Raw genomic sequence first — 21922 nt, forward strand, 5'->3', positions numbered from 1 at the left:
ATACTAATAATACTTGATTCAGTCTATTCAGAGCTATAAATACTTGGCATACAATTAATGCTCTCATAAAAAATGAATCAAAATACTAGACAACATAGTTTGTCATTCTCTCTACATATTTAAAGAAGAGAATCATGTGGTAATTCTGTCATCACACAGGAAGAGTTTTTCGTAGTCTTTATTCTTTATGCAGACAATGAAATAGAATTGGCTTACCTTGCAAATACTCTGTCTTTATTTGCCTTTTCTTTGCCATACTGAACTGACTGGACTTCAGTTCTTCCACTGAAATACATAAATATGCACAACAATAGAATCTTAAAGAGAACTAAAAGATACAATGACAACACTGAATATGATTACAGTTTCATAACAGACAAGACATTTCTAGCAGAGAAAAGCAAAGAGTAAGAGTGGACTATAGTCCAGTTCTACCTGGATGAAGCAAGCTTAGTTATAATCTTCCATTAATGAAGATGTGTTCCACAGACACTACATGTTCTGATACTTCTTGATTTGAGAATAAATATGAGAAATAATTTTGCATGAGGGAAATTCCTTCCCGGTTATGTCCTGGAAAGGCACTCTCTTTAGAATCAGAAATAGGTTGTTATGGTCCAACTCAAAAAAGCCCAGCCAACCCCAAATTCCCCCTACAGGTCTGGGATTTAGCTGTTGTCTCCACTACTCCTAAATGAAAAGGCTGAATTATGGAAGTTCTTAAAGAGCTGCTCCTTCTTTGATTAAGCTTTATTTCTTGTCTACCACCAATGATCACAGATATGAAGACTGTAATCTTGACATCTGTGAATTATACCCTCAATTCCCTCCATGTCCAGACACAGGACAGCTCCAGATTTTTGGATATAGAAAAGAACTAAGACAGACATATAGTGGGGATGGGCACTAGCAGTCTGTCCTCTAAGTGATTTGCCCAGCAAGCACATTGTTTATACAGGGCAATGGATCCTCCTCCATGGTACACCAATGTGTTCACACCGTCAATAAAAGCCTGGTTCTCAAAAATTTGTTACTTTCAGGATCCCATTACTTAAGTGTTGAATGAACACAAATTTCTGGTTGATCAAATATAACCACTTACTAATGCAGACATCCAATGCCTATAAAAACGAACAAATAATAGGTTTCCATAGTTAAGCAAACAATTTTAAGACCATTTTCTATAGATAAGAATCAATAAATGTGAATTGAATATGTTCATGAGGTTTTAAAGGGAAAGTGAGAAATACAGCAGAAATAGTTAACTACCAGTTGAGTTTCTTAACAAAAAGGGAGCAATTAAAAATTAATGGCAGAAAGGTTTATATTTCATATTGCCCATAACATAGTCTTTAGAGCAGGCGTCCTCAAACTTTCTAAACAGGGGGCCAATTCACTGTCCCTCAGACCGTTGGAGGGCTGGACTATAGTTTAAAAAAAAAAAACTGTGAACAAATTCCTATGCACACTGCACATATCTTATTTTGAAGTAAAAAAAACAAAGCAGAAACAAATACAATCACACCACCTCATGTGGCCCACCAAACTGTGGGTCACAGTTTGAGGACCCCTGCTTTAGAGAGTTAGTATTATCATAACAAAGTGCAAAATTGTACCAGTCTCAGAAAATCAGTTTTGACAGAAGGTAATACTTACCTTTTGAGCAGTAAGATTAAAAAAACACAAAAACCACCGTAAACATAAGTAATTCAAGTAATATAAAAAAGTATAACAAAAAGAACAAAAATATTTTTAGTCATAGTCCTACCACTATGAAGTTTATCACCACTATAAGCTGGTGAAAATCATCCTGAAACTCCATGTATATACACGTAGAAGAGGCTAGAAATACAGACATAATTCTATTATGATGTGATTATGGTATATATGTCACTTTTAATGGAAAAAAAAACTTGTTTTTACATCATAGATGATTTTGATGTTTATAATTAGGAAAACCTCATGAACTTGGTGTATTAATGTTTAACATTGCGTTTTTCCTATTTTGTTAATAGGGATTCAAATACAATGGAATCTCCATAATTGATCACCTCAAGTTGACCTAATTATTTTCATAGACTGGACATGTACCACATGCATATATCAGTACCAGTAGGCCTACTTCCTTAGGTTGAGCCTCATATGTTGACCAGTTTGTTGCATTCCCTAGGGTGGTCAACTTATAGAGGTTCTACTGTACTTAATCCCACTAGTCTCTTGATTCCTCCTTTTGTTAGTTATCTAATTTATTTTACTTTGTCAGTTTCTACCACTTTAATTCTATTTTGTAGTCCTAACTCTTACAGTTGTCAGGATTAGTTCTATATTTAAAAGATTTAATCTTTACTCTTAGTGCTCCTATCAGAATTCTTAAATTATTCTGATCTATCTTCTGACTGGCTTAATTTTACCACAAAATAAATGTGTTTCTGGCTGGGCACAGTGGCTCACTTGGGAGGCTGAGGCTAGAGGATTGCTTGAGGCTACAAGTTTGAGACCAGCCTGAGCAAGAGATCTGGTCTCTACAAGAAACAGAAAAATTAGCTGGATGTAGTGGTGCACGCTTGTGGTCCCAACTATTCAGGAGGATGAGGCAGGACAACTGCTTGAACCCAGGAGTTTCAGGTTGCAATGAGGTATTATGATCCCATAGCACTTTGGCCTGGGAAATAAAAAATATGAAATACTAAAGGAAAAATTGGATATAAAAGACCTGTATACCAAAACCTACAAACAGTGCTGAGAGAAAGAAGACATAAAAAAAATACCATGTTTCATGAGTTAGAAGAGCAAGTATTTTTCAGATGTCTATTCTCCCCTCAAATGGTATACAGATTTAGCACAATCCCAACTGAAATCCCAGAAGAATTTTTTGTAAGAATTAATAAGCAAATTCTTCTTCTTTTTGTAAGAGACAGAGTCTTACTATGTTGCTAAGGCGTGAGTGCCGTGGTTATTCACAGGCACGATAGTGGCACACTACAGCCTCATGGGGCTCCAGCAATCCTCCCGCTTTAGCCTCTCCCAAGTAGCTGGGACTGTAAGCAAGTACCACTGTGTCTGGATAATGTAATTCTAAAATTAATGTGGAAATTCAAAAGACCTAGAATAACCAAAACTTTAAAAAAGAAGAGCAAAGTTGGAGGACTAACACTAGTGATCTTTAAAACATTATAGAGTCCAGAAATAGGACCACACACATGGACAAAGGTACTGAGTGACAACTGGATATTCATATGCAAAAAAAAAAAAAAAAAAAATCACGGGTCTACATGTAAGAGCTAAAATTATAAAACTCTTAGAAGAAAACAAAGGAATAAATCTTTCAACCTTGAGTTAGGAAAAGATTTCTTGAATATGACAACAAACAAAAGATCTTTATAGAACAAATTGGAAAACTGAGCTTCATCAGAATTGAAACTTGTGCTCTTCAGAAGACACTGGCAAACAACAAAAAGGTAACAGCAAGCACTGATGAGGTGGAATTCTCATACATTGCTGTTGAGTACATAAGTGGTACAGATGCTTTAAAAAAATGTTCAGCAGTTTCTCATAAACACACATCTATCATATTGATCTGGCCATTCTACTCCTAGGTATTTATCCAAGATAAATTAAAACACACATCCATATAAAAACTTAAACACACACATTCATAGCAGCTTTATTTGTAATAGCCCAACCCTAGAAATAGCCCATTTGATATCTAGGTAGTATCATCAAATGAATGGATTATGCAAATTATGCTGTATATTTTACGATGGAATAATACTCCACAATAAAAAGAAATGAACTATCAATAGAGGTTAACAACATGGATGAAGTAATTATGATGAGTAAACATGGCCAGACTAAAATGAATGCTTCACATGTTTCAATTTACATTGTCTTAGAAAATGCAAACCAATCTATAAAGAAAGATAAATCAGACCAGTAGCTGCCTGAGAATGAAGGGGTTACAGAAGGGCATGAGGGAGCTTTGGGGAATATTAGATATGGTTACTATCTTGATTGATTATGGTAAAGAATTCATGGAAATATATATTTAAATATACACACGTGTGTATATATATACATCAAATTTAAATTGTCAATTGTACTCCAATAAAGTTGTTCAACTTTTAAAAATAACAGATTCCACTTAATAGGTCATAATCTCAGTTATTTTGAAAACATGTAAAATCTTTAATACTAGGGTAATCTTGCTCCACAGTTAATAACAGCCTGAATGGTAGGTGTTGCTCCCTTCCCTACCAATCTTTTTTGGTTTTCATTAGAATCTTCTTGAGCTTGCTTTTTTAATACAAGAAATTCCCTTGTGTTTCAGTGATTATTTTCTCCCAAACTGGTTTTTTCAAATGCCTTTTGTATTTGTAATCATCATGTCTAGATTTTCTGTTTGCTATGGTGCAGTGTGGATAATCTTTGATTTTCTCCATCTTATTTGAGACTTGTCTGAATTATATTTGAAGGCTGGTAAGCACTGTAATAATTTTGTTGTAATTAAGAAAAATGGTGTGTCCTTGCGAGGACAGAGAGGAGAAGGAAGAGTTCCACAGGAAGATAGGGGTGGTCCTTGTATAATTAGGCCAGTGGTCACTTAGGAATTAAATTTACTGAGGGAATGCTCTCTTGGGGTTTGTACTGCTCTCTTTTCACATAGAGTCTTAGGGATTTCCTCTGTCTCTGTTGAGATGTAGTACCAGTAGTAAGGTACTTAGCTTTTCCTGGGCTTTCATCATTGATCTGGTATTCCCCCCCTCAGTTTACTTACTCCCAAATTTGCAATCACTGTCACCTTACTTTTCTCAATATTGCTTTTACAAAATTGAAAAATGAGTTAAAAATGACATCAAACCACTTAGGAGTCTGCTGTGCCATTTTTTGTTTAAAAATTTCCTAATTCTGTTTAACTGTTGTTACTGAACTTTGGGGGCTTCTTTTACTTATTTTTCTTGGAGATAAATGTTTTTCTTGAGATCAAATATTTATCTAAACATTTTCTCATGAATTTATAATAAGAATTAATCTAATGCATAATGCCCAAAGGTTTTATTTGTTCAAGATGGAAAAATCTTATTTTTTGAGACAGAGACAAAAAAAAATGAGTAACATTTGTTCTGCTAAAAGATCACAAGTAACTTTTTTCTATGTGATTCTTACCAAGTTCCACTTTGAAACTAGCTTTCATGCGTCTTTTAAGAATGCCATAGGTAGAGAGAAGAGCAAGATGGCGGCCGAATAACAGCCTCCCTGCATCTGGGCACTGTGAGTCTGGGGAGATAAGACATCAGGCATCTCGGGCTGGCAGGATCTGCCTATAATCATCCCTTTGAGGATACAGGGAGTCAGCGAGAAACTTCTGGACACCAAGAGGAGGACAAAAACAGTGGAAAACTGGCAAGTGGTTGCGTGCGTTCGATCGGTCTAATCCCGCTGGCAGCTGTAAGTACAGCAGGAGCGAGACTGCAAACCAGAAAGGCCTTACCTGTGAACTCTTTTGGTGTTTTTGGACGTGGCACTCAGTTGAACTGCCTTGGGGAGAGCTCGAGCAGGACTGTGGAGAACTCTGGGCATTGTCTAGGGCCCCAGACTGAGCTGCTGAGCCAGACAGAGCTAACAGTGTTTGGCTGTGGGCCACAGGGGGCCAATGTGAGAGAACTGCCCCGGCAAGCTCCGCCCTCAGGGTCACAGAGCAAGGATCCCATAGGAGCTAGTAACCTAGTGACTGAGCAGCCTAAAGGCGGGGACTGAGCTGCCTTATACCCTTAACCCTCAAGGGCAGAGTGAGACCGGTTTTGGCACACTAGGTAAGTGGATAGCCACTTCAGCAGTGATCCCTGCTCAAGCACTTTCCTGGGAAAGCTTCTGCTTAGCCAAGTTTAGAAACGTAAAGTGGCTTTTAAGAGGGCTGAAGAGAGATTTAGGGTGTCCACCCTGTGAGGTTTGAGGCCTCCAGTTGTATCGGCATTGTGATTTAACATCTCATACCCCAGAAGACCACCTGTTGCTGAGAAAATATTCAACAAGATATATATACTGCTTTTTTTTTTTTTTTAATTTCAACCATTTCTGTACACATATTTTTCTTTTCTTTCTCCATTTTTGTAGATCCCATTGCTACCTTTTTCGATAACTAGAACTTCATTTTTGCTAGTGTTTTCTACCCCTATTATTTGTTTTTTCCCCCAATTTGATCCCGTGAAGTTTTCTGTTTGCTTGTTTTGGTTTGATTTATAGCATTTTGGTCTTTTCCCTCTACTTGGGGGAGGTGGGGTACTGTGTCTGATCAGGTAAGCAAAGAGCTGCTGACCTCAAGTGAATCACCCAACCGGGCACCCCCAGAGGTTGGGGTTTTTTTAAGATTGTGTCAAAGTACTCTACTGTACACCTATATTGCTCTGTCTCCCTCTTTCTGTGCTTCTCTTCATATGGTCATTAGTCCCTTTTACCCACCCCCTCTCCTTTCTCTATTTTCTCTTTGTTCTTTCTTTTATCCCTTCTTGTTCTTCAACCTTCTCATCCTTCTGGTCCTGTACCAAAAAAACTCATGGAAACCTTAGTCCACAGGCACAGGCACAGACTTAAAAGAGCAAGAGGAAGTGAAAGGAAAATTAGGGCAAGGAAACAGATAAAAGAAATCACTCGTGAGGAAGAATCAGCAGAAAACTCCTGGCAACAGGAAGAAACAGTCCAGAGCAACCCCTCCAAGGGACCACGAGGTAGCTACTAGATGATTCCACATATAAAGAAATGTTAGGAATGACAGAAAGGGAATTTAGAATACACATGATGAAAACAATGAAGGAAATGATGGAAACAATGAAGAACAATGAAGGAAACTGCTAATAAAGTGGAAAATAATCAAAAGGAAATCCAAAAACAGAATCAAATAAGAGATGAACGATATGAAGAATATAGAAAGGATATAGTGGAGCTGAAGGAACTGAAACAAGTCAATTAGGGACCTTAAAGATGCAATGGAAAGTATCAATAACAGGTTAGAACATGCAGAAGGAAGAATTTCAGAGGTAGAGGACAAAGTTCTTGAGATAACTCAGATGGTTAAAGAGGCAGAAAAGAAGAGAGAGAAAGCAGACTGTTCACTGTCAGAATTATGGGACTTTATGAAGTGTTCCAACATATGAGTTATAGGAATCCCAGAAGGGGAAGACGAATGCCTCAGAGGAATGGAAGCCATACTAGAGAATATTATAAATGAAAACTTCCCAAATCTCACCAAAGATTCTGACACACTGCTTTCAAAGGGATATCGGACCCCAGGTCACCTCAACTCTAACCGAGCTTCTCCAAGACACATTGTGATGAACCTGTCCAAACTCAAGACAAAAGAAAACATGCTGCAAGCTGCCATGAGTAAGCGCCAGTTGACCTACAGGGGCAAATCCATCAGAGTGACTGCAGACTTCTCAAATGAAACTTTCCAAGCAAGAATATAATGGTCATCTACCTTTAATCTACTTAAACAGAACAATTTCCAGCCCAGAATTCTATACCCTGCTAAGCTAAGCTTTAAAATTAATGGAGAAATCAAATCATTTATGGATATACAAACATTGAGGAAATTTGCCACAACAAGACCAGCTCTACAGGAAATACTTTAACCTGTTCTATACACTGACCATCACAATGGATCAGCAGCAAAGTAAGAACTCAGAAATTAAAGGACAGAACCTAACTTCCACACTGATGCAGAAGATAAAACTAAGCAATGGACTCTCACAAAATAAGATGAATAGAATACTACGACACTTATCAATTATCTCAATAAATGCTAATGGCTTGAATTCCCCACTGAAGAGACATAGATTGGCTGACTGGATTAAAAAACACAAGCCATCCATTTGCTGTCTGCAAGAAACACACCTGGCTTCAAAAGACAAATTAAAACTCCGAGTCAAGGGTTGGAAGACAATTTCTTAGGCAAATGGAATTCAGAAGAAAAGAGGAGTTGCAATCTTATTTTCAGATATACGTGGATTTGAAGCAACTAAAGTCAAAAAAGACAAAGATGGTCACTTTATATTGGTCAAGGGAAAAATACAACAAGATGTTTCAATTCTAAATATTGATGCACCCAATTTAAATGCTCCCAGATTCTTGAAACAGACCTTACTCAGTCTGATCAATATAATATCCAATAATACCATAATAACAGGGGACTTTAACACTCCTCTTACAGATCAGGACAGATCCTCTAACCAGAAATTAAACAAAGATATAAGAGATTTAAATGAGACCCTAGAAAAACTGTGCTTGATAGAATGAATATAGAACACTCCATCCCAAAGACAAAGAATATACATTATTCTCATCAACCAATGGAACATTCTCCAAAATTGATCATATCCTGGGACACTAAACAAATATCAACAGAATCAAAAGAATTGAAATTTTACCTTGTATCTTCTCAGACCATAAGGCACTAAAGGCGGAACTTAACTCTAACAAAAACGCTCGACCCCACACGTAGGCATGGAAATTAAACAACCTTCTGTTGAATGAAAGATGGGTGCAGGAAGAAATAAAACAGGAAATCATTAACTTCCTTGAGCATAACAACAATGAAGATACAAGCTACCAAAACCTGTGGGATACTGCAAAAGCAGTTTTTAGAGGAAAATTTATCGCTTTAGATGCCTACATTCGAAAAACAGAAAGAGAGCACATCAACAAACTCACAAGCCATCTTATAGACTTGGAAAAAGAAGAACAATCTAAGCCTAAACCCAGTAGAAGAAAACAAATATCCAAAATCAAATCAGAGATCAATGAAATTAAAAACAAAAGAATCATTCAAAAATTAATGAAACAAGGAGTTGGTTTTTTGAAAAAATAAATAAAATAGATAAAACATTGGCCAGACTAACGAGAAATAGAAAAGTAAAATCTCTAGTAACCTCAATCAGAAATGATAAAGGGGAAATAACAACTGATCCCACAGAGATACAAGAGATCATCTCTGAAAACTACCAGAAACTCTATGCCCAGAAATTTACAATGCGAAGGAAATGGATCAATATTTGGAATCACACCCTCTCCCTAGACTTAGCCAGGAAGAAATAGAGCTCCTGAACAGACCAATTTCAAGCACCAGACTAAAGAAACAATAAAAAAGCTTCCAACAAAAAAATGTCCTGGTCCAGATGGCTTCACACCAGAATTCTATGAAACCTTCAAGGAAGAGCTTATTCCTGTACTGCAGAAATTCCAGAACACTGAGGAAGAAGGAATCTTCCCCAACACATTCTATGAAGCAAACATCACCTTGATACCAAAACCAGGAAAAGACCCAACCAAAAAGGAGACTTTCAGACCAATCTCACTCATGAATACAGATGTGAAAATTCTCAACAAAATCCTAGCCAATAGCTTACAGCTTATCATCAAAAAAGTCATACATCATGATAAAGTAGGTTTCATCCCAAGGATGCAAGGCTGGTTTAACACATGCAAGTCCATAAACGGTATCCACCGTATTAACAGAGGCAAAAATAAAGATCATATGATCCTCTCAGTAGATGCAGAAAAAGCATTCGATAAAATCCAGCATCCTTTTCTAATTAGAACACTGAAGAGTATAGGCATAATTGGCACATTTCTGAAAATGACTGAGGCTATGTATGACAAACCCACAGGTAATATTTTACTGAATGGAGTAAAACTCAAAGCTTTTCCTCTTAGAACTGGAACCAGACAAGGTTGTCCTCTGTCACCTTTACTATTCAACATAGTGCTGGAAGTTCTAGCCAATACAATTAGGCAAGACAAGGAAATAAAGGGAATCCAAATGGGAGCAGAGGAGGTCAAACTCTCCCTCTTTGTTGATGACATGATCTTATACTTAGAGAACCCCAAAGACTCAACCACAAGACTCCCAGAAGTCATCAAAAAATACAGTAATGTCCCAGGATATAAAATCAATGTCCACAAGTCAGTAGCCTTTGTATATGAAAATAACAGTCAAGATGAGAAGCTAATTAAGGACACAACTCCCTTCGCCATAGTTTCAAAGAAAATGAAATACCTAGGAATATACCTAACAAAGGAGGTGAAGGACCTTTATAAAGAAAATTATGAAATCCTCAGAAAGGAAATAGCAGAGGATATTAACAAATGGAAGAACATACCATGCTCATGGACGGGAAGAATCAACATTGTTAAAATGTCTATACATCCCAAAGCAATCTACCTATTCAATGCCATTCCTATTAAAATACCAACATCGTACTTTCAAGATCGGGAAAAAATGATTCTGCATTTTGCAAAGAACCACAAAAATCCCCATATAGCTAAAGCAGTTCTTAGTAATAAAAATAAATCTGGGGGCATCAGCGTACCAGATTTTAGGGTGCATTACAAAGCCATAGTGGTCAAGACAGCCTGGTACTGGCACAAAAATAGAGACCTAGACACTTGGAATCGAATAGAAAACCAGGAAATGAAACTAACATCTTACAACCACCTAATCTTCAATAAACCAAACAAGAACATACCTTGGGGGAAAGATTCCCTATTCAATAAATGGTGTTGGGAGAACTGGATATCCACATGTAAAAACTGAAACTGGATCCACACCTTTCCCCACTCACAAAAATTGATTCAAGATGGATAAAGGACTTAAATTTAAGGCATGAAACAATAAAAATCCTCCAAGAAAGCATAGGAAAAACACTGGAAGATATTGGCCTGGGGAAAGACTTCATGAAGAAGACTGCCATGGCAATTGCAACAACAACAAAAATAAACAAATGGGACTTCATTAAACTGAAAAGCTTCTGTACAGCTAAGGAGACAATAACCAAAGCAAAGAGACAACCTACACAATGAGAAAGGATATTTGCACATTTTCAATCAGACAAAAGCTTGATAACTAGGATCTATAGAGAACTCAAATTAATCCACATGAAAAAAGCCAACAATCCCATATAGCAATGGGCAAGAGGCATGAATAGAACCTTCTCTAAAGAAGACAGACGAATGGCTAACAAACATATGAAAAAATGTTCATCATCCCTATCTATTAGAGAAATGCAAATCAAAACCATCCTGAGATACCATCTAACCCCAGCGAGAATGGCCCACATCACAAAATCTCAAAACTGCAGATGCTGGCGTGGATGTGGAGAGAAGGGAACACTTTTACACTGCTGGTGGGACTGCAAACTAATACAACCTTTCTGGAAGGAAGTATGGAGAAACCTCAAAACACTCAAGCTAGACCTCCCATTTGATCCTGCAATCCCGTTACTGGGCATCTACACAGAAGGAAAAAAAATTCTTTTATCATAAGGACACTTGTACTAGACTGTTTATTGCAGCTCAATTTACAATTGCCAAAATGTGGAAACAGCCTAAATGTCCACCAACCCAGGAATGGATTAACAAGCTATGGTATATGTATACCATGGAATACTATTCAGCCATTAAAAAAAATGGAGACTTTACATCCTTCATATTAACCTGGATGGAAGTGGAAGACATTATTCTCAGTAAAGCATCACAAGAATGGAGAAGCATGAATCCTATGTACTCAATTTTAATATGAGGACAATTAATGACAATTATGTTCATGGGGGGGGGAAGAGGAAAAGCAGAGAGAGGGAAGGGGGGGTTGGGGCCTTGGTGTGTGTCACACCTTCTGGGTGTAAGACACGATTGCAAGAGGGATTTTACCTAACAAATGCAATCAGTGTAACCTGGCTCCCTCAATGAATCCCCAACAATAAAACAAACAAACAAACAAACAAGAATTCCATAGGTTAGCTATCCCCCAAAGATTGTTGCCTTTAGAAAAAAAAAAGAGCTATCAAGAACAATACAATTTTAGGAAAAGGATCCTAGGGTTATTGTTCAATGACTAAATCTGTTTTTGCTTAGTAGTGTTTTGAACTCTTTTTTTGTTTTGTGACAGAGTCTCAAGCTGTTGCCCTGAGTAGAGTGTGGTAGCATCGTAGCTCACAGCAACCTCTAACTCTTGGGCTCAAGAGATCCTCGTGCCTCAATTTTTCTTCTTCTTCTTCTTTTTTTTTTTTTTTTAGAAGAGATAGGGTCTCGTTTTTGCTCAGGCTGCTGGTCTCGAACTCATGAGCTCAAGCTATCCACCTACCTTAGCCTCCCAGAATTGAACTCTTTATAATAAAGAGTTCGGCAATTCAAAAATACACTAATTCTAGATTAAAAAAGTAATTGTTTATTCATACAAAAAATAGATCTTGTTTTTTTTTTTTTACAAATAAAATGTGTCTTAAACAAGTGTTTGTATAAATAGTTTTAACAAAGAAACAACGGAAATTCTAACATCTGACTAATTTACTTTAGACAATAATGAGCTAGAATACTGTCAATGGAATGAGCTTCTCAAACCTGGTGCCTATCACAAGAACCCATAGAACTTTGGCTGTCCTCCGCAGGGATTTTGAGCTACCAGGTATGGATGAATAACAGAGATTCTGTGTTTGCATAAATGAGACCTTTATTTTAAAGAAATCCAATAATAAAGCCTTAATACAGAAGCAATACTTACCAGTACCGGAATTTTGAACCTAATGTAAAATAATGTGCAAAAAAATTCTTTTGAGGTGGAAGAGGTCTGTCCAAACGGAAGAATGTGTGATGTTCTACACATGCTTTCCACAAATTTTTACATGCTCTGTAATTCACCATATTAAATCCCAATAACGTTTCTCTAGATTCGTGCTGTAATAAATGACAAAATGCAGAAAATACCAAGAAAATGTCAGGATCTAAGACTCCATTTAATTTACCCTTTCTTAAAAAACAATATTATCTTTAGTGATTTGATGTTTACCTTACTTTGACAGATAAATTATTCTAGCCTTGCAAACACTAATCCCCCTAAGATCTCTTTTGCTTATCCAAAAAGTTTATATTTGGAAAGGTTTATAAAATGTGGACCTCTTTAAGTAATGTTATAACTCTGAGAAATTTTTAGCTTAGACTGTACTTAGAAATAAGGTAAAAATTACATACATGTTTTGAACATTAGCTGTTACTCTGTTTCAAAATATAATTCTAGGCTCGGTGCCCATAGCTCAGCGGCCAGGAGGGTTCAAACCTGGCTTGGGCCTGCCAAACAACAATGACAACTTCAACAAAAAAATAGCCGGGTATTGTGGCGGGGCACCTGTGTCCCAGCTACTTGGGAGGCTGAGGTAAGAGAATCTCTTAAGTCCAAGAGTTTGAGGTTGCTGTGAGCTGTGACGCCATGGCACTGTACCGGAGGAGATACAGTGAGACTCTGTCTCAGAAAAAAAAAAAAATAATAATAATAATCCTAGCCCATAAATTAACCATTAAAATATGTCATAACTTTTAACAATATTTCTAATTTTATCAAGGCATCTAGATGTAAATAAATAAGAATATTCAGCAGCTCTGAACACTATCATAGAATTCAAATTTTAAATAATCAGCATAAACAGAATTATTTCATTTTCCTAAAAAGATTAATTACTAAATAATTTCATAAAGTAAACCAGATACACACCATTGCAAAGCACACGTCCCATAAAGGTATAGCTCTGGTTTTCACACAATGAATGGAACCACTTAACCTCTACACAGATCAAGAAATAGATTGTTACTATCATTTCAGAAGTTATTCTTTGTTTCCTCTTTCTCCCAGATTACCATCCAAAGGTAATCACTCTTCTGATCTTATCACCCACATACTAGTCATGCTTGTTTTTGAACTTTACAGTATATACACAAAATCACACATATAACTCTAGGTCTACCTTCTCTTGTTCAAAATATGTTTCTAATATGTATATATCTATGTAGTTGTGAAGCAGTAATTCACTCATTTTCATAGTATTCAACTGTAATAAATATGCCACAGTTTATTTATTAACTTCACTGTTGATAGACATTTGATGTTTCTAGTTTGGGGATATAAGAACAATGAACAATGCTGCTATGAATATTCCTGTATGTTTTCTGGTATACAAATACGTACATTTCTGTTGCTAGGTCATAAGATATGTGTGTACAGGCTCAGCTCAATAGATAATGCCCAAGAGTTTTCCAAAATGGTGAGATTTGATCAATATATATTTTGTCCCACTAGCAGTGTATATTCCACATACTTACCAACCACTGTTTCATCAATCTTTTCTTTTAAATTAATAGTTTTCATGTTTTGAAACTATTAGGTTCATACTTCGATTTTTACCATCAACGTACACTTTAAGTGTATCTAATTGAAGTTTCTTGAATGTGGCCTTCTTTAATTACAGCTAAATTAATATGGCCTTCCAACATGAAAAGGTTCCCCACTCCTGATCTAGGGTGACTATGTTTGGCTTCTGTATGGGCCTGCCATGTGGACAGGCACATGAGGCAGGGGTCAGTGGTTCTAATCACAGGGGGTGTTGGGTTGGTGGGGCCACCTGCAGTAGGCCTGGAGAACACACCTAGTACCTTGGGGGTGCCTGAGAAAGTGTTAAGAATGTGGGTGGGGGCCAATTCACTCTCACTGGGGCAGAGAGGGTGGGCTGCTCCTACGGCTGGTACTCAGGTTAAAGCTCTTCCTTTGGCCTACTATTATCACCACTACTTCCTTAGGTTCCTGTTTGGTCTCTAGCTGTCAATTACTCTGTCTTCTTCCAGGGCTGCAGGAAATGGCTGATCTGGTATCCATTGGAATAGTATGTAATAGTAATTATCAGCTTCTGCCCATGCCACACAGGCCCTAGCCGTGATAGCAGGTGTAGGAAGCAGGACCTTTCCAACAGCTCAAATAGCCTGGGAACCATTCTGGTCCCTCAGGCTTGTTCACTTCACTGTTCTCATGGATATGTAGAGACATTTAGATACTGATTTGAATCTCCTTGATAACTAGTGAGATTCATGTTATCATTAATCTTTTCATGTTAAAAGGCCATGTAGATGACTTCATTTGTGAAGTGTCCATTCAAATCACTAGCATATCCTTCTAATGGGTTGCATATAAAACCAAGGATTTCTGTGTGTGTAAAATATACATGTTCTGTGCTACTTTACTATCTTAATGATAATGATGGTTTTTGATGAAGATATTTATTAATTTTAATGTAGTCCAAATCATTAATCTTTTAAGTTAAGGTTTCCTTCAATGTTCTGCTAAAAAATCTTTGCTCCTCAATAGGTCATAGAGATACTTCCTTTTTTTTTTTTGGCAGTTTTTGGCCTGGGCTGGGTTTGAACCCACCACCTCCAGCATATGGGGCTGGCACCCTACTCCTTTGAGCCACAGGCACTGCCCCCTGTTTTTTTTTTTTTTTTTGAGACAGAGTCTCACTGTGTCACCGTGGGTATAGTGCTGTGGCATCACAGCTCACAGCAACTTCAGATTCTTGGGCTTAAGCGATTCTCTTGCCTCAGCCTCTCAAGTAGCTGGGACTATTGGTGCCCACCACCACGCCCGGCTATTTTTTGTTGCAGTTGCCAACGTTGTTTAGCTGTCCTGGGCCAGGTTTGAACCCGCCACCCTCATTCTATGTGGCTGGTGCCGTAACCACTGTGCTATGGCTGCTGAGCCCATAGAGATATTTTCACATGTATAAGAATATGATACACCTAAAACATCATTCTTTCTTTACCAGAAAGTTGATTCTTAATTATGGTTAACAGTTGTTTTGTTTGCATTAATACACAGTTTACATGTTACACCCATACGTTACCCAAAATGATAAAAATGATATAAAATGTCTTTATAGCAAATCCAGAATGATAAAAATTCTGGATTACCCAAATGATAAAAAATGTCTTTTAGTTAGTACAGTTATGTTTCTCGGTATCAGCAATGTCTAAGATATACGTATGTATATATATATTCCTCCTTTCATGATACTTGGTATACTTTTCAATGAGTCTGTATGTGATTTTGACATTCTACCAACTATATTTGGAAAGTAACAAAAAGTTTTTCTCACAATTTATAAACAAGGGACATAAAATGTTTATTGAGAGGTAAGTATATTCTGTGAAGTTTGGGTATTTCAAAACAAAAAAATGTTTTAGAGAGAAAACATTAACATGGAAACCTTCTGCAGAGTATGTCTATATACTGTCCTTTTCCTTCTTTTCTCTTCCTGTACCTATATCAAATAGATATTAGCATGTCATAACAGGGTTTGAGGAAGCCATATCTCACGTAATAGCATGAAAATCTAATCATCACACTTATGAACCACAAAATGGTCTCTGTATATCAGCTTTAATCCACTGTTAGCTGGCTTCTGTTGCTATTGTTACTTATGATCAAACGCATTCCTAACTGGTACACTACCTCAGAAAATGACTGAGAATTAAATGATATGCAAATGGTTGGTAAACAGGTATCACCAGGCACATAGTAAGTTCTCAACAAATGTTACTTATAACTATTACTGTTATTAACAACATTAGTACTATAATAGTTTTTTTTGAGACAGAGCCCTTAATCTGTCGCCCATAGAGTGTGGTGGCATCACAGCTCACAGCAACCTCCAACCCCTAGGCTTAAGTGATTCTCTTGCCTCAGCCTCCCAAGTAGCTGGGTCTACAGACGCCCACCACAATGCCTGGCTATTTTTTTTGGTTGCACTTGTCGTTGCTGTTTGGCAGGCCCGGGTTGGATTCGAACCCACTCTGGTGAAGTGGCTGGTGCCTTAGCTGCTTGAGCTACCGGTGTTGAGCCATTAGTACTATAATGATTTTATCAGTATTAAATTAAATTAAACTTATCCTTTGATTTACAACTCAATTTGCTGTAGTTAACATAATATAACTATTTCAAATTGTACATGAACTTTATGAATACCCTGTATAAAAAGGCCACTACCATTTCATAACGGGGGTGATATGTTTTATAAATTTACGAAATAGAAACTAAACACTCAGCTCTCCTAAAATGAAATGAGCTTATATATGAAAGTACTGTAAATTTAGAAGAAAAAATATATATAATTTGCTTGGTTACTGCCCTCATGAATGGTTTCTGGGGATTGACAATGATCATCATGTATAAGAAATTCAGTTTCTAAGTTCAAAGGAGAGCAGAAGGAAGTCTAGGAGAACTTTAAATCAGAACCACAAAGAGAAGAAACAAATATGGTTTATCACAAAAAAATGTATTCACTACTTCAGTGGGCAGTATTAACAGTATTAATTGCACTTTGACGTGTACTAATAGAAAAATTGTCACAATGAGTAGGAATTTCTTAAAAGAGTTCATTTATATTAATAATTATCAGATCAATACTTACCAATTCCTTTCTAAGTTGAATAAAAAACTGTTTGCACTTAAAAGAAATTTTTACAATCTTCAACCTGGACAAAAGAAAATAAATTGGAGTATTTAAAGTACTGAATAAAGGTAAAAATATTAACAAATTAAGAAAAAATGCAAAATAATCCTTTAAGTATATATTTAGTAACATCTAAACATTCTATAATATATATGTGAACACAGTACATAAAGAATCAAAAGTTGTTTGTGCTTCATGGAAAAATAATTAAGAATATATGTGCAACTGAGAATAATTTTGTCAGAATATCTATTGTGAACTATATACATTTCCCAATTTTTCATCTATAGAAATACCTACAGTTGCATCACAAATGAAAATCTCAAGCAATCCAGGTTTTACCCCTAATGTCAACATACATAGGGAAAATGGGAAATTGTAGCTAAATGCACCTTTATTTACAAAATATCCATTATAAAATTTGACAAAATATTCTCTACATGTTGGCCACCTTTTTGTAAAATTTTATAATGGGGTGGTGCCTGTGGCTCAAGGAGTAGGGCACCAGCCCCATATGCTGGAGGTGGCGGGTTCAAATCCAGCTCCGGCCAAAAACTGCAAAAATAAAAAAATAAAAAAATAAAATTTTATGATGAATGTTGAGCTTTCACAGGACAGAGGTAAAATAACATGGGGAAATTCTTCTTTTATAAAACAAGGTATTATTTCCAGAAAGTGATAAAGAGCTAAAATGTGGACTATATTTATGTAAAAAAAGGAAGCCAGGTACTTCACTTGAAAAATCCTAGGAAGACATGTATGTTTTAGAAGTTATAAAGAATTTCTATTAGGAGCCATCAGAGCAATTAAAAAAAAAACTAATCACTTCAAAATGAAAGAAAATCTAAGCCAAATGTGAACAACCTTAATTTCATAACTCTCCGAAAAATATCAAGCAATGAATAAAAATCTTCACACTGAATGTTCCCTTTGATATAAAGTTCATTTTGAAAGGCTTGCATTTTCTTACAAATGTATTCTCCATGATTTTTATTCTATACATATAGCTATAAAAGTTTTTTTTCAGGAAAATACCCAAGTATGAATACAATTTTTTGAAATAATATCTATTTTGTAAGGTAATAATACAGCTATAATAGTTTTCTTTTGTTTTTTGTATCCCTGGGCTAATGCTTTTACTTTAAAACATTCTGTCTCTCTATATTAGACATGTTTATTATAAATAGCATACAGACTGATTTTAGGGTCTCACTCTGTCATCCTGGGTAGAGTGCCATAGCATCATAGCTCACATCAATCTCAAACTCATGGGCTCAAGAGATCCTCTTGCCTCAGCCTCCTATGTAACTGGGACTACAGGAACCTGCCACAATGCTCAGCTAGTTTTTCTGTTTTTAGTAGAGATGGGGGTCTTACTCTTGCGCAGGCTGGTTTTAAACTCCTGAGCTCAGGTGATCCACCTGCCTTAGCCTCCCAAAGTGCTAGGATTATAGGCATGAGCCACCATGCCTGGCTACAGATTGATTTTTTTAACCAGTTTGAATAATCTGGAAAATACAGATAAAAGATCAATAAACAAATAAAAAGATGCTGAACATCAATCATGAGCCATTAAGGAAATGCAAATAAAAACTACAAGGAGATAGTACCTTATATCCACCAGCATGGTTATAATAAAAAATAAAGACAATGAGTGCTGGTGAGAATGTGGAAAAATTGAGCTTACATACACTGCTGATGGAAAAGTAAAATGATGCAGCCATCACTGAAAACAGTTTATCAAACCCAGTAATTCCATACTAGGTACATACTCAAGAGAAATGAAAACATTTTCCCACACAAAATATTGTACATGAATGTTCACAGTAGCACTATTCTTTTGTTGTTGTTGAAACACAGTCTCACTCTATCGCCCCGAGTGCCATGGCATTATAGCTCACAGCAACCCCAAACTCTTGGGCTTGAGCAATCCTCTTGCCTCAGTCTCCCGAGTAGCTATGACTATAGGTGTGTGCCACTATGCCCGTCTAGTTTTTCTATTTTTAGTAGAGACGGGGTCTCACTCTTGCTCAGGCTGGTCTCCCAACTCCTGAGCTCAAGCAATCTACCCACCTCGGCTTCCTAGAATGCTTGAGTCACATGAATTTTTTTGTTCCTCGGTGCATGCTATATTGTAGTCTATTAAGTGTACAATAGATTTATGTCTATAAAAATAATGCACATGCCTTAATTAAAAAATACAGCAGAACCTCTGTAAGTAAACCACCAAAGGGACTATAACAAACTGGTGAACATACAGAGGTGGTCAACATAAAGACCTAGGCCAACTGTATTGATATGTACATGTGGTGCATGTCCAGTCTATGAAAATTAGGTCAACTTAAGGAGGTGGTCAGCTATGGAATTTATGTTATTACAAGAATCTGTCTTCTAGAGCTGTTATAATTAGAGCAGATGTTCTACGTCATCTTTTTAGTTCTTTTTTTAACTTACATATTTTTTGCTTTCTTTGCTTAATCCTGTGCTCCACACAGCAGCTTCTGTTTTTCTATAGTACTTATTCTTTCTCTCTCTCTCTTTATTTTATTTTATTTTTTTGCAGTTTTTGGCCGGGGCTGGGTTTGAACCTGACACCTCCGGCATATGGGGCTGGCGCCCTAGTCCTTTGAGCCACAAGCACCGCCCTGTATTTATTTTCTTTTATACTGCTTCCAAAATAATTCTTTTTAAAAGAATGATCATAATGAGATATTTATTTGTTATTAAATCATAACTTTGTACATTGATGCATTTATGGGGTTCAGTGTACAGCTTTGATATGCAATGAAATGCTTACATTGAACTAAGTAATATATCTATCACAATTACATTCATTCTTAATAGTTTTGAAATGTACCACTGCATCATGCACATTAGGTGCGGTCCCCCAAATATCCTCCATCTTCCCATATCCCCCCTCCCCTCCCGTCCCCTCTCTCTCTCCTCTTCCCTTCTACTGTCTGGACTATAGTTATGTTTTGCCATTTATATGAATGTGTAAGTGATTATGTATTGATTTCATAGTAGTATAGAGTACATTGGTACTTGTTTTCCATTCTTGAGATACTTTACTAAGAAGAATATGTTCCAGCTCCATCCAGGTAAATATAAAAGATGTGAAGTCTCCATCCTTTTTATGGCTGCATAGTATTCCACGGTGTACATATACCACAATTTGTTAATTCATTCATGGGTCAATAGGCACTTGGGCTGTTTCCAGTAATTCTTATTTTTGTGTGGGCACTGGTAGCAGCTGGTAGGTTAGTTCTGTCCTCAGTCCTTGATGGCGTGCACCAGTGGCAATGAGTAGAGAAGGCTCCTAGATGGCATGCTTGGTTTTTGGCAGCAGTAGTAATGGGTGTGAGAGGTGTGCCTCAGACCCTGAGATAGCCCAACGGCTGGCCAGACCTCAGGCTCCCTTTAAAGAGTGTGCAGGTACATGGTGATCCTATGGCTCAAGGGGTGGGTTGCTGTTAGTGGCAATGTCCTTAGGTAGGCAGCAAATAGATCGCAGCTTATCATTAAAAAAAGTCAAGTAAGATTCATCCCAGGGATGCATAACATACAGAAATCTATAAACATAATTTACCATATCAACAGGAACAAAAACAAAGATCCTCTCAATAAGATGCAGAAAATATGACAAACCCACAGCTAGTATTATAATGAATGGAGTAAAACTGAAAGCTTTTCCACTCAGGACTGGAACAAGACAAGGGTGTCCTCTATTGCCACTACTATTCAATATAGTGCTAGAAATTCTAGTCAATATAATCAGGCAAGAAAAGGAAACAAAGGGCATCCAAATGGGTGCAGAGGAGGTCAAAGTCTTCCTCTTTGTTGACAATATGATCTTATACTTAAAAAACCCCAAAGACTCAACCACAGAACTCCTGGAAGTGATCAAAAAATACAGCAATGTCTCAGGACATAAAATCAGCCTTCACAAATCCGTACCCTTTGTATATGCCAATATCAGCCAAGATGAGGCTAATCAAGGACAAAATTCCCTTCACAGTAGCTTAAGAAAAATGAAATACCTAGGAATATACATAACAGAAGAGGTAAAGGACCTCTACAAAGAAAATTATGAAACCCTAAGAAAAGAAATAGTATAAGATATTAACAAATGGAAGAACATACCATGCTCATGGCTGGGAAGAATCAACATTGTTAAAATGTCTATACTTCCCAAACCAATCTATAGATTCAATGCTATCCCTATTAAAATACCAACATCTCACTTTCAAGACTGGAAAAAAATAATTCTTCATTTTGTATAGAACCAAAAAAAACCTCTGTGCCAAGGCAATTCTTAGTAAAAACAAAACAAAGCTGTGGGCATCAGCCTACCAGACTTTAGTCTGTACTACAAGGCCATAGTGATCAAAACAGCATGGCACTGGCATAAAAATACAGATGTAGATATTTGGAACCGAATAGAAAACCAGGAGATGAAACAAACAGCTTACAGCCACCTAGTCTTTGATAAACCAAACAAGAACATACACTGGGGGGAAAGAATCTCTATTCAATAAATGGTGCTGGGAGAACTGTGTAAAAAATCCAGTGTAAAAGACTGAAACTGGACCCTCACCTTTCGCCAC

General features: G+C 36.8%; 1 protein-coding gene and 1 non-coding gene across 8 annotated transcripts in view; both read right to left on the reverse strand.

Annotated features, from left to right (window-relative positions):
* Nucleotides 1-21922, reverse strand: part of PTPN4 (protein tyrosine phosphatase non-receptor type 4) — a 271666-nt gene that overhangs the window by 61667 nt on the left and 188077 nt on the right. For 5 of the 7 annotated variants that reach the window (XM_053597537.1, XM_053597536.1, XM_053597534.1 and 2 more), the window contains 4 exons: nucleotides 17274-17337; nucleotides 13532-13600; nucleotides 12548-12720; nucleotides 217-285 (listed from right to left, as the gene is read on the reverse strand). In XM_053597537.1, coding sequence (XP_053453512.1) covers nucleotides 217-285; nucleotides 12548-12720; nucleotides 13532-13600; nucleotides 17274-17337 — 375 coding nt within the window. The remainder of the gene's footprint in view (nucleotides 1-216; nucleotides 286-12547; nucleotides 12721-13531; nucleotides 13601-17273; nucleotides 17338-21922) is intronic. The other 2 variants (XM_053597538.1, XM_053597539.1) reach the window with 1 other exon arrangement.
* LOC128591098 (small nucleolar RNA U13) lies at nucleotides 16128-16228 on the reverse strand. The gene has a single exon (XR_008381527.1). It is a non-coding gene; the product is annotated as a small nucleolar RNA U13 (small nucleolar RNA).

Source organism: Nycticebus coucang, chromosome 7 (assembly GCF_027406575.1).
Source record: "Nycticebus coucang isolate mNycCou1 chromosome 7, mNycCou1.pri, whole genome shotgun sequence".
NCBI lineage: Eukaryota > Metazoa > Chordata > Mammalia > Primates > Lorisidae > Nycticebus > Nycticebus coucang.